The sequence below is a fragment of the Equus przewalskii genome, chromosome 24 (genome assembly GCF_037783145.1).
Source record: "Equus przewalskii isolate Varuska chromosome 24, EquPr2, whole genome shotgun sequence".
Lineage (NCBI taxonomy): Eukaryota > Metazoa > Chordata > Mammalia > Perissodactyla > Equidae > Equus > Equus przewalskii.
The window spans coordinates 28,920,038-28,932,200 of record NC_091854.1 but is presented as its reverse complement, the minus strand read 5'-3'; the positions used below and the strand labels follow the sequence as shown (position 1 = coordinate 28,932,200).

General features: G+C 46.2%; 1 protein-coding gene across 7 annotated transcripts in view; it reads left to right on the top strand.

The window, feature by feature from the left end:
• Positions 1-12,163, top strand: part of IL12RB2 (interleukin 12 receptor subunit beta 2) — a 76,381-nt gene that overhangs the window by 47,283 nt on the left and 16,935 nt on the right. For all 7 annotated transcript variants that reach the window (XM_070592340.1, XM_070592339.1, XM_070592341.1 and 4 more), the window contains 3 exons: positions 5,204-5,404; positions 10,367-10,465; positions 10,556-10,714. In XM_070592340.1, the coding sequence (XP_070448441.1) occupies positions 5,204-5,404; positions 10,367-10,465; positions 10,556-10,714 (459 nt within the window). The remainder of the gene's footprint in view (positions 1-5,203; positions 5,405-10,366; positions 10,466-10,555; positions 10,715-12,163) is intronic.

Below are 12,163 nucleotides of genomic sequence, written 5' to 3'. Positions count from 1 at the left end.
GTTCGTCAGTTAGAGTTGGTAACGGCTTGTCAAAACGAAACATTCATTGTTTCAGAGTTGGCCCCTCCTTTTTTTATTCAACAGTGATTTACTGAGCATGTCCTGTAGAAGGTAACGGGAGTCCAGCAGTAGGTAGAAACACCGTTGAGGTCCTCCTGTTATATATTGTCGAGCGGGAGCGCAGACACATACACAAGTAAACTGCAGCGCTGTGTGACAAGTGTGAGACTAGCGGTAGGCACAGGGAGCCCCAGGAGCAGAGGAGCGCGAGCATCGGCTGGGAGGGGAGGCGACGTGAGCACATCTGAAGACTCAAGTTGGTGTTAGCCGGGTGAAGGAGGGCAGGTGTGTGGGCGCGAGGGTGTGTTTTCAAGTGAGATCTGAGTGGGCGTGTAAGTTGAAGAGAAGAACTGGTGTGGGGGAGAGTTGAAGATAAAGCGGAGAGGGGAAGTCCCTGGGGAGCTGGAAGCTGATGGGATCCAGTGGCTAAAAGAGGTGAGAGGAACACTTCCTCCTCTCAGAACGGAGAGTCGCCACATAGGGATGAGGCTCAGTGAGGATGAACGTGGAGGGAAGGTGAGGGAGGACATTGAAACAACTCTCTAGAACATTGAGGTAGCTAGGAGGGTCCTGGGCCTGGAACTCTTGGCGTCTCAAGAGCCTGCTGCCTCTCCTACGACCACCCGGACCATCCAGTATAATCAGTTGTGAGTCCCAGAGTGACCTGGAGGACAGACTGCCAAATCGCGTGGTCCCGTCCTTGAGTGGTCTTGTCTCATACAAATTCTGAATGATCTGTAGGAATAGTGTACCGTGATTTTGTGTCTCCCTTTCTTTCAGTATATGTTCACACTACTTACATGTATAGCTTTTCTTCTAGGGAGGGAAGAAGAATGCCCCAACAGGCAAAGATATGTTGATTTTGAGAAAGTAGGGACAACTTTATTGTAAAAGCCACTTCCCACAGTATTGCATATCAAGAAGCCCAAGGATGATTTTGTTGGTTTATAATGAAAACTGAATGTATGCTAAACCCACCATCAACAAGTAAAAAGTATTTAATATTTCAGGCCAGTTCCTGTGCTTAAGAATTCTTGAAACTACAGGAAGAGGCAGAAGCCAGTCTAGTCATTCACAGAGGCCCACAGGGAGGTGGGAGACTGAGGCCCCCAAGAGGTGCAGTAACTTAGCTAAGATCGAATATCCCATTAATGGCAGAGCTGGGCTGAAAAACCAGGCCACCTGTCCCTTGGGTGGGCACTTTTTCCAAGTACCTTATCAACTTCATCACTATAGACGCTCTCAGTGAAAAGGGAGGTGGGAAGTTGAATGATTGAGGCTAAGGGAGTAATTTTGGATGGGGTGACAGAGAGAAAGTCAGTCGCTAGCAGAGTTGTGAAGGTGAGAACGCACTCTGGCAGACATGGGCAGGGTGGGGAGTCCAGGCTGGTTCCTGGCAGGTGTGGTGACTCAGGCGGGGCGACACCAAGGTGATTTGCTTCGACAACTCCAGAGAAAGCAGTGGTTGGAAAGGCTATTGCAGCCCGTCATCTGCAAAGGGTCTTATGAGCCCTAGGTGCTCAGTAAATATTTACTGAATGAATACATTTCATTCTCAAAAAGAAGATAATCTGTGGCATAGCCAGGACATCAAATGCCAAAGGAAATGAAGAGAAAGGAAGTACTGTTGGGGATTCCAGCTCCTGACAAGACAGGCACCACACCGGTTACCTGCTCTTACCGCCAAGCCAGGCCCTGAGGAGCACAGGAGAGGGCTGATGGCTGAGCCCCTGTGCGTGGGAATAGTGCTGAAGGGGGCGGGCTGCAGGAGCACTTGCTGGTTGCCTTCCTTTTTCTTGCCCGTATTGCCCTGATATGATCATAGCCCGGGCATTTCTACTGTGGGGCTGGCAAGTCCAGAGAACCGGGCAGAGGAACTTCACAGAAGCCCAGAAACCTAACCGTGGGGAGGGAGCTTCCGGCAGAGTGCCGGGGCGCTGGCTGCCCTGCGATTTCTCCAGCACCCGCCCCCTGGACCTGGCAGTTACAGAACAGAATGATAGCCCCGCTCCCTGTGAAGAGCAGTGCCAGCCACGGAGGCACCGGTAGGTTCTGGAGGGGCCAGGTCTGCCTAAGGGGAACCTGGGGACAGGTGGAGCTCAGGTTGCATCACTCCAGGCTCTCTGGCTGGAGCTTCCCCCACGCAAGAGCTCCTCCTCCCACCTAAACTGACCTGGGGAGCCGGAGCGACAGCTAAGCTTTCACTCCGGCTGGGAAAAATAAAGGCATGGCTGCCGATGAGCCCAAGATAATAAAACATGATCCTGGAGGAGAAAACTGGGGGAAATCTGAGAGGCACGAGTTCTGGGACAGAAAGGCACCAAATGGAGCAAGCTGTGCCACAGGGAATCTAACGAAGGCCACAGACAGCACGGAAGCTTGGAATGTGCGTGAAGAGTGTCCTGAGAAAGATGAGAGAGGCTGCTAGACACAGGAGTCAGAAAGAGGGGTGTGTGAAGAAGCCCCCAAAAAGACTCAGTATGGGAAGTTTAATTGTTGAAATAAAGAACTTAGCCAATAGGTGGGATAGCAGAAAGGACTGACCCGAAGACTGAATCAGTGAGTGGAAGATTGGGTGAGAAACTCGCCAAAAGGCATCAAAAATGGGGAAAGAAGCTGAAAAGTGAGAAAACTTAAAGCACTGAAAGAATAGAAAGAGAAGTAATGACAGCAGCTTAAAAGGAGTCCCAGTAAGAGAAAAAAGTAAATGAAAGGGAAAAAATACTTGAAAATATTTATCGAGACTCTTGCAGAATGTACCGTCTGGTGCAGGATGTCGATAGAGGGGAGGCTCTGTGCCTTCCACTCATTTTGCTGTGAACTTAAAGCTGCTCTAAAAGTAAGTCTATTTTTAAAAAGTCTACACACACACAAAAAATAGTGCAGAATGATCAAGCAGCGTCGACCCCAAGAAGAAAAGGATGGATCAGTATCAGAAAACTGTATCACTGTAATTCATCACATTAATACTGAAAGACGAAAAAAGGGATGTGTTCTTGACAGATGTAGAAAAGCATTTAGTAAAAAAATGTTTTTAGTAAATAAACAGGATTTTATAAAAATAAAACCTATTTGAAAACTATGAATAAAAGAAAACTTTTTAGTTTTTAAAGACTTTCTACCAAAAACATGCAGCAAATATCACCTTAATAAAGATACATAGGCACATTCTCTTTAAAGTAAGCAACAAGATAAAAAAAAAGGAAATAGATTTAATTTAAAGATTGGGAAGAGGAGATAGTTTAAGTGTGCAGCTAATAAGATTATGACATGGAAAATTCAGGAAGAGTAATAGACAAATCATTAGAACTAATTAGAGAGTTTAGCAGCTTTTCCAGAAAGAAGAATAACACACAAATTAACAGTAGAAAATAAGATGCCATTTAAATAGCAAATTAAAAGCATAAAGTGTTTAGGAATTCAGCTAATAAAGAATTTATGAAAACTTTAAGGAGGAATTTTTAAACCTCCATTAAAAGATAAAAAAGCAGAGCTTAATAATTTCAATGAAACAGCATATTTACGAATGGAACAATTTAACATTGTAACAGCATTAATTCTCCCTGAATTAAACTATAAATTTAACTTAATCCAATAAAAAAATACCAGTTGGAATTTTGGGGGATTCCGATAAACTGATTCTAAAAACTACACGGAAGAATGAATTTTCATGAATATCCAAGGACACTGTTAAAAAGGGGAGCAAAATGAGGAGGGGTCTTTGCCACCCAGTCAGACGTCACAAAGCCTGGCGATGTGACCTGTGTGTTCTCGAGACTGGGCTGGCCCAGTCAGAAACCCATGAATACATGCACCTTGATGTGTGTCAGGGATGGAATCACGTTTGGAAAAGTTGATTGATTGTGTGGGAAAAAATAATAAAATTTATTCTCTTAAAACAAAACAAAACAAAACCTTTCAGCTAGATTTGGATCAAAAACCTAAATGTGAAAGTTGAAACCAGAGGCCGATAGGAGAAAAGGTGTTGAGTCTCCTCGAGACCCCAAGATAGAAGAATTTCCTAGACAAGACTGAAAATGCACAAACCATGGATACATTTACCTACATCGAAGTAAGTATTTATGTGCAACAAACACGTCACAAAGTTATCAGGGAGCTGAAAGACTGGAGGAAGATATTTTTAGTGGTGAAAACTGATAAGTGATTAACATCTAGAATATAAAAGCTATTTCTGCAAATCAGAGAGAAGACAGGAAACGCAACAAAAAAAATAAGTAGGAACCGACAGTTCACAGAAAGAGAAATTCAAACAGCTGGTAATATATGAAGAGAAGCTCCGACTCACAAAAAATCAGAAATGAAAATAAAACCACAATTAAATACCACTTTACATGTACCAGATTTGTAAAAATGAGAAAGTCAGAAAATACCAAGTGTTAGTGGGGAAATGAGAACTCTCATGCTTTTCTCATTGGAGTGTCAATTGATTGGCTCTTTTAGGTCAATCTGGTCATATTTAGTGAAATAATATGTGAATTTACTCTACAGTCGAGCAATTCAGCGCATATACATCCAGAGACACTCGCACAGGCACACACAAGGACATGCAAGAGAATGTTCATTGCATCCGTGTTTGTGTTAGCCAAGCGCTGGCAGGACCTCCCGCTGTCTCTGGGAGACTGGAGCGAGAGAGGGTCGGGGCAGCAGTCTGCGGGCTGAGCTGGGTTTACGGACAGCAGGGGGCCTACGTCCTAGACCCGTGATGCTGAGTGAGAAAGATCAGAAAAAGCATCAGATGTACTCCCAGCATGGTTCATGAAAGCACAACACACAAGCTCCAAGCAACACTCATTTTCAAGGATACATACATGTCTGAATAAACATGTAGAGGCAGATTAGAAGGGTGCATATTATATTCACCAGAGCAGGTACCTTTGGGGACACACAAATGGAAAGTGAAATGGAAGATGAAGGGGAAAATAATTCTGCAAATAACACTACCCGGGGCCCTGCACCGATGCCAGTTCTCCAAGATCTGAGAAGGAGGGTGAACAAATCTGTGAACCTCAAAGTCCATAGAAAGACATCGGTTCTTCCTAGAACTTGGCTGGGGTGAGCTGTTGTTTTTGCATCTTTATCCACTGAGGTTTTGTCCTTGTCCCCTCCTCTTTTCTTCATACAGGGCCGTTGGCGCCTCTCCAGGTGTCTCCAGCCGCGGAGGGCACAGACAGCATCACGGTGAGCTGGGAGCCTCCAGGCGGAGCCGCCCCTGCTGTCCAGGAGTATGTGGTGGAATGGGCTGAGCACCAGCCCGGGGGCGGCACACAGGCCCCTCCACACTGGCTGTGGAGCCCCCCCACCAACGTGTCCGCCCTGATTGCAGGTACCTAATTGTTCACCTTCCTTCTGGAGAGTTCCTAAGTTTACATTTTCTGAGGAAATTGCAAATGGGAACCCAGAAGCTTGCCCTCAGTTACAGGCGGCTGCATGAGAAGAGGGACAGCGGTGACCTAGGGTCACCCGAGAACACAATTCTGTAGCCACAGAAAACCAACTGACCCCCTGAGCATACAAGTTTTCATTATGGAAGATTCTGTGCCCGGCAGAGGCCAGATAAGATGAATGAGTAATTGAACCAAACCAGCATGGCTGAGAGTGAAGTAGTAACCGCTCAGTGGGGTGGGCACCTCACATTTGGGGGTTCATTTAATTCTCAGAACAGTGCAGCAAGAGTTGTTATACCCATGGTACAGAACAGGAAACCAGGAGGGCTTTCATCCCCAATTCAGCTTCTTAGTATTTGTGTGATGATAAATCCAGAATTATATATATGATAACTGGTGTCTCTAGTCTTCAAATCCACATTTGTCACTGGTTACTATCAAGTGATAGAAAGCATCTGAAAATATGTTAAAATGATTGGACAGAACTTAGTGTCTTTTTTTTTGGTGAGGAAGATTGGCCCTGAGCTAACATCTGTTGCCAATCTTCCTCTTTTTGCCTGAGAAGATTGTTGCTGAGCTAACATCTGTGCCAATATTCCTCCTTTTTATATGTGGGATGTTGCCACAGCGTGGCTTGATGAGCAGTGTGTACCTCTGGGCCCAGGATCTAAACCCGTGAACTCTGGGCCACCAAAGTGGAGTGCGAACTTAACCACTATGCCACCAGGTCAGCCCCATTGATGTTATTTTTAAGTATAAGTTCAGCATAGTGGTTAAAAGTGCTGGTTCTGCACCTAGACTGTCTGGGTGTGAGTCCTGGCTCTGTTACTTACTAGGCTGTGTGATCCAGAGCAAAGTACTTAACTTCTCTGTGCCTCTGTTCCCTTATCTGTAAAATGGGGATAATAATATTACCTACCTCACTAGGTGATTGTGAGGACTAACTGAATTAATATAGAGAAAATGTTTTGAAGAGTGTCTGACACATTTTAAGCGCTTGAGGGGCCGGCCCAGTGGCGCAGAGGTTAAGTTCATACATTCTGCTTCGGCGGCCTGGCGTTCGCCAGTTCGGATCCCCGGTGCGGACATGGCACCGCTTGGCAAAAAGCCATGCTGTGGTAGGCGTCCCACAGATAAAGTAGAGGAAGATGGGCATGGATGTTAGCTCAGGGCCAATCTTCCTCAGCAAAAGGAGGAGGATTGGCAGCAGTTAGCTCAGGGTTAATCTTCCTCAAAAATAAAATAAAATAAAATAACATAAATAAATAAATAAAGTGCTCGATAATGTAGCTACCATAATTATTATTATATGTGACAGCGTTAAGATTTTAATAGGCTTTCAGCTCTAAATCCCGTAATATTGTCATTGCACCATGACAGTCATCACACCTGTCCAGGAGGACACACAGGCCCTGCTGAAGGAAATAAGACTTGCACAAGTGAAATAAAGAGAGGACACCGCGGGGCAATACACAGCTGCTCCTTAACCGTGTGCCTCTCTGCTCTAGCTGCTCAGGCTGCTCGTGGGCTGTGCTCGGTTCTAATCACTACACCTACAGAGAAGGCTGCCTGCATAACCCGGTGGGCATCAGAGGAAGTGAGCAAGTCCCTGGGCATCTGGAACCTTTCACGTGGGGACCATTTAGCTGTAGAAGAGAATTCTAGAAGGGTGTGGGGCGGTCTGATGGCTGTTGCTGGCTTCGAGGTGTGCATGAGAGCACGCGTGTGTCCTTCGCTGTTGTGGAGAGAAAAGCTGAGGCCCCCGCTTGGGAATTGCAAAAAGGCAGATGGCAGCTCAGCTTCGAGACAGACCTTTCTTTGCGCGTGCTGGTCTCCAGGCAGTGCGTTTCCTGTCCCGGGAGTTGTCGCGAGAGAACCAATTTTCCTTTAGGGCTGTTCGGCCCAGCAGATCAGATGAAACAGCGGAGAGAAAAGGCATTTCTTAGCTCCAAACCGCCACAAAATTGTAAAGGCTTTTTATAAACTGTATGAGGACGTCCCCTGGTGGGACAGCTGGAACCAAATACTCCCATAGCTCCTTCCTTTTAGACATTCTATACTTTACAAAAATACCATAAAATAGAGGACAAGAGAGAATGTTTTCCATACTTAGGGAACTAAAATGTTTTTAAGCACTTTAGAAATATTTGTTTGAATAAAATCAATATAACACTGGATAAAATAACTTTATTAAAGTTGCTCTCCTGCTTAAAACACTTGGTTAACTATGAGTTTGTGTTGATGTTACGTTCTGGAAATAAACACAAAAAATTAAGTAATTCATAGTTATCATGAATTCAAAATGGCCCTCTCCAGTCAGAAAGGGGATTCCTTGCCCTCAGAGCCTCACCAGCCTTTTCCCAGCACCCGGCTGGGGCAGAGTGAGGTGCTTTGGGGTGGGCTAGAACACAAGACAGCTCCTGGATTATAGGTTGGGGGCCCAAGCTGAGGTCATCAGTCCTGTCCTTCCTGGGTGAGAATGGTTCTGATGTACAGAGCCCCTCCTTTTGCAGATATGTAGATCAGGGTGTCTAGAGAACCTGCCTGGATGCCTCGAGGATTTCGGCCCCTTTTCTGCCTGCTCCCATCATACTTTCTCCATGATGCCTCCCCATCACTGATCCTCCACTGTGGGCCTTCTCCCACACTTCATAGCTGAAATTCGCTGCTTGCAGATAATTCACCTAAGAGATGGTTTATAAAGGTGGAGACAGAGCCCTCGCCCAAGGGTGCCAGGTATATATGGATGCATGGGAGTAGCGGGAAATGAGCCTGGAAGTTGGGGCCAGATGATGGAAAGGAAATGAAAAGCTTAGGAGCATGGGCTGCATCCACTGGGCAGCGGGGCTAAGGAATTTTGGAGGTGGAACACAGACATGATGAGGGGGTGTTCATATAGGAATTTGCCAGTAAAACAGGAGACCTTAGGCTCAGAATCAGGGAACGGGCGTGCTAGGACTCGACACTTTATGGGAAAGGAAATGTCAGCTGAGTTATGGCGCCACGTCTTCTTGCCTCCTCCAGTAACAGTGGAGGACGAAGCCCACGGCTTCTGAGGCAGCAGCTCCCAGGGGCTCTGCCCTGAACCCACATCCTGCATGGCAAAATGCAATGAAACCGTTTGCCTAATGAGCTCAACTGGGACGCCCACACCTCCACGGGGCGCCAGTGGGTGGTGGGCTCCTTCCAGCACTCGAGGCAGAGCAGCCGGGCACGAGCCTCGCCCGGATGAAATGGGAGCTCCTATTCCATGTTGCCCTTTGGGTTCCTGGGTCTGGATGCCACCCTCGAAGAATCTTTAGATTACTGGACTAAGCTGATGGCATCCTTTTCTCCATTTCCCTTGGTTCATGAATATGAACTGGAACTCACCCATGGCATGAGTTGGGATCTCCTCATGGTCTCTTCTGACAGCACTGGTTGCACATCTGAGCATTATATGCTACCTGCTTGCTGGAATATTTAAGGGACGATGGATTTTCATATAAAACACATACTATTTAGTAAATTATTCTGTGATGAAAATCCCTCTTCCCTCCCAAAAAATATTAAACCCTAATCAATTGTCAGTATAGGAAACCAGATCTATCTATGGCAGGACATTAAACAATACGGGAGAAAGGCCGTACTCTGACCACATGATGCTATAGTTACCTAGTAGGCATTATGTCTCTTTTTTCTTTAAATTTTCATTGGGAATTTAAAGTTATGGCATGGGCAGTATCCTACATGCGGGGCCTTTTCTTTACAGGAAGCAGAATCACTTGCCCACACAGATCTTCCTCCGCTTACCATGGGGTTACATCCCAATAAACCCACCCTCAGTTGGAAATATCATAAGTCGAAAATGCATTTAATATACCTAGCCTACCGAACATCATAGCTTGGCCTGGCTTACCTTAAACATGCTCAGAAAACTTATATTAGCCCGCAGTTGGGCGAAGTCTATTTTATCGTAAAGTGTTGCCTATCTCATGTAATTGGATACTATACTGAGAGTGAAAAGGACAATGGCCGTGTGGGTGCAGACTGGGTGTAAGTGTGCCGGTTGTTTACCCCGGGATCTCGGGGCTGGCTGGGAGCTGCGGGGGCTGCCCCTGCCCGGCATCAGGAAAGACCATCACACTGCACATTGCTAGCCCAGGAGAAGATCACAATTTGAAGTACGGTTTCTACTGAACGCGCATTGCTTTCACACTATGGTAAAGTTGAAAAATCGTCGATGGAACCATCCTAAGTCAAGGACAGTCTGTAAAACTTCATGACTGACAGAAAGTTGCAGTGTGGCACTTCAAGAGCTAGGAAGGAGCATTAACATTGCCAGGTACCTTCCGTATCTTCCAGGCTGCAAAGCCACTGATGTCTACGTGGAACCTGGCAGGGGAAGGGGTGGGGGAGGGGACGAGGGGCTGGCTTGCACCCCACGAGCCGGGTTAGTCACGCTCCGATGTGTCATCCTGCGCTCCTGTCAGATCCCCATAAGCATCTGTGGAACTAGAAGAGCCTTTCAGGTTCTGTGCCTGCAAAACACCAGCCACACCTTTCTGTACACAGCAAATGATTTATTTGTAGAAGTCCAGGTTTTTTCTGGAAGGTGAGTTTTGTTTCAAAAGCAGTCTGTGTGCTTCTATTTAAATCCTTGTTGGAACGGGAATGGCTTTTGTCTTTTTAATCACAATGACCCCGGACAGAACCTCGGGTTTGCTTATTTGTCCACCATGAGGTGAAGCTGGGATGGCGCAGATCACCCTTTACTCTCAGTCCAGAGCATACTCGAACCATCTTCAAACTAAGCGCAGGCAAGAAATCCGTGAATGCGTCTGTACCAGATAGTGAAGTGGCTCCCGTTAGTGACTCGCATGGGATGCCGCACCTGTTCCACGAACTCTCTTTTCTTGCAGAGAACATAAAACCCTACACCTGTTATGAAATCCGGGTGCACGCGCTGTCAGGGGACCGGGGAAGGTGCAGCTCCACCCGGGGCAACTCTAAGCACAAAGGTGAGTCTTGTGACCTTTGGCCAGATTTTGCTTTAGTTTAATGATTTGGGTTTGGAGGGTGACAAAAGCCTCCTGTGTTCTACGTTCCAGCCCCACTGAGTGGCCCCCACATCAATGCCATCACAGAGGAGAAGGGGAGCATTTTAATTTCATGGGACGAGATTCCAGCCCAGGAGCAAATGGGCTGCATCCTCCATTACAGGATATACTGGAGGGAAAGGGACTCCGACTCCCAGCCTCGATTTTGCGGTATGTGTGAGAAACGAACGCAGGGCCTTCTGGTGCAGGTGTCGGAGAACACAAGCGTGTGTGTGTGCACACACACGCAGTGCTGGCACTGTGCCTGCCACTTTCCAGGTGCTCAATAAATATTTGTGAGATTGAGTGAAGAAGAATAAAAGACATCTACACACACTCACACGGTTACTGAATATATCTTATGTGCCAAGCAAACTGAAGAAATGAAGATAATGGCCCGGGCCCTCAAGGAGCTTACTTATATGGGGAGACAGCATTTCAAAAAGCTATGCAGGCACTTTGAGGCCAGCCCGGTGGTGCAGCGGTTAAGTTCGCACATTCCGCTTTGGCGGCCTGGGTTTCTCGGGTTCAGATCCCGGGTGCGGACATGGCACTGCTTGGCAAGCCATGCTGGGGCAGACATCCCACATATAAAGTAGACAAAGAAGGACACGGATGTTAGCTCAGGGCCAATCTTCCCCAGGAAAAAAGAGGAGGATTGGTGGCAGATGTTAGCTCAGGGCTAATCTTCCTCAAAAAACAAAAATTAATTAAATGATAAAAAAAGCAATGCAGGCACCTCAATACTATTGTGTAGACCCCTGAGGGGTGCGTTTAGAGAATTTTGGAATCCCCACATTTGCAAATACCGTCATAGCATGTTATTTTCTCCTTAAATGGGTAACATGCAATTTAAGTGACCTATAATTGTAAGATTAAAGCAATTAAAATAAATTCCAGCTGGAGCATTATCTCAAATGATTTCACGGCTCACTCAGTGAGGTAGCAGCTCTAAGTCACTTGCCAGATTTGATGTTCTAATTTTTTATTTATTCAGAATTTTGGTTTTTTTCTGGCTTGACCTTCTCCTTGTTTCATAGGCAGCTGGCTTTCTTTCAGGAGAATTTGTCATAAAGAAGTAACATTTTTATTTCTTCATGAGAGCCAGTAGGTCCAAGAAGAACGTAGCAAAGCCACCCTGAGACGTGGGTGCCAGAGCTGCCAGCGAGAGTGACGCATGCCTGGGGAACTCGAGGAGCTGGTCTGCTCTCTTGACCTTGGAAGACTGGCAGTGTTGCTGTTCTGAAAATTACAACTTTTGAAGCCAGTTAATTTCTTGTTATATAAAAATTACTTGCACATGGTCACAGCATTCACATAGTTCAGAAAGACAGGAAATGGGCATTCCCCATCCTCCATACGTAGGCTGGTAGCAGTTTTTCATGTCTTCTTCCAAAAAAAAGTGACTGCACATACAGGCCCATATTTGGGATGAATCTGTATTTGGACCTGCCCTTGTTTCTGCCTCTCAATAACACACACCAGGGATCTTTCCACATCAGTCCACATGGATTTGCCTCACTCCTTTTTAACAGCTCTCTAGTATTCCATTGTAAGGCCTCGCAATCATTCACTTAGTCCACTGTGGGTAAACAGGCCCTATCACTGAACAGAACTGCT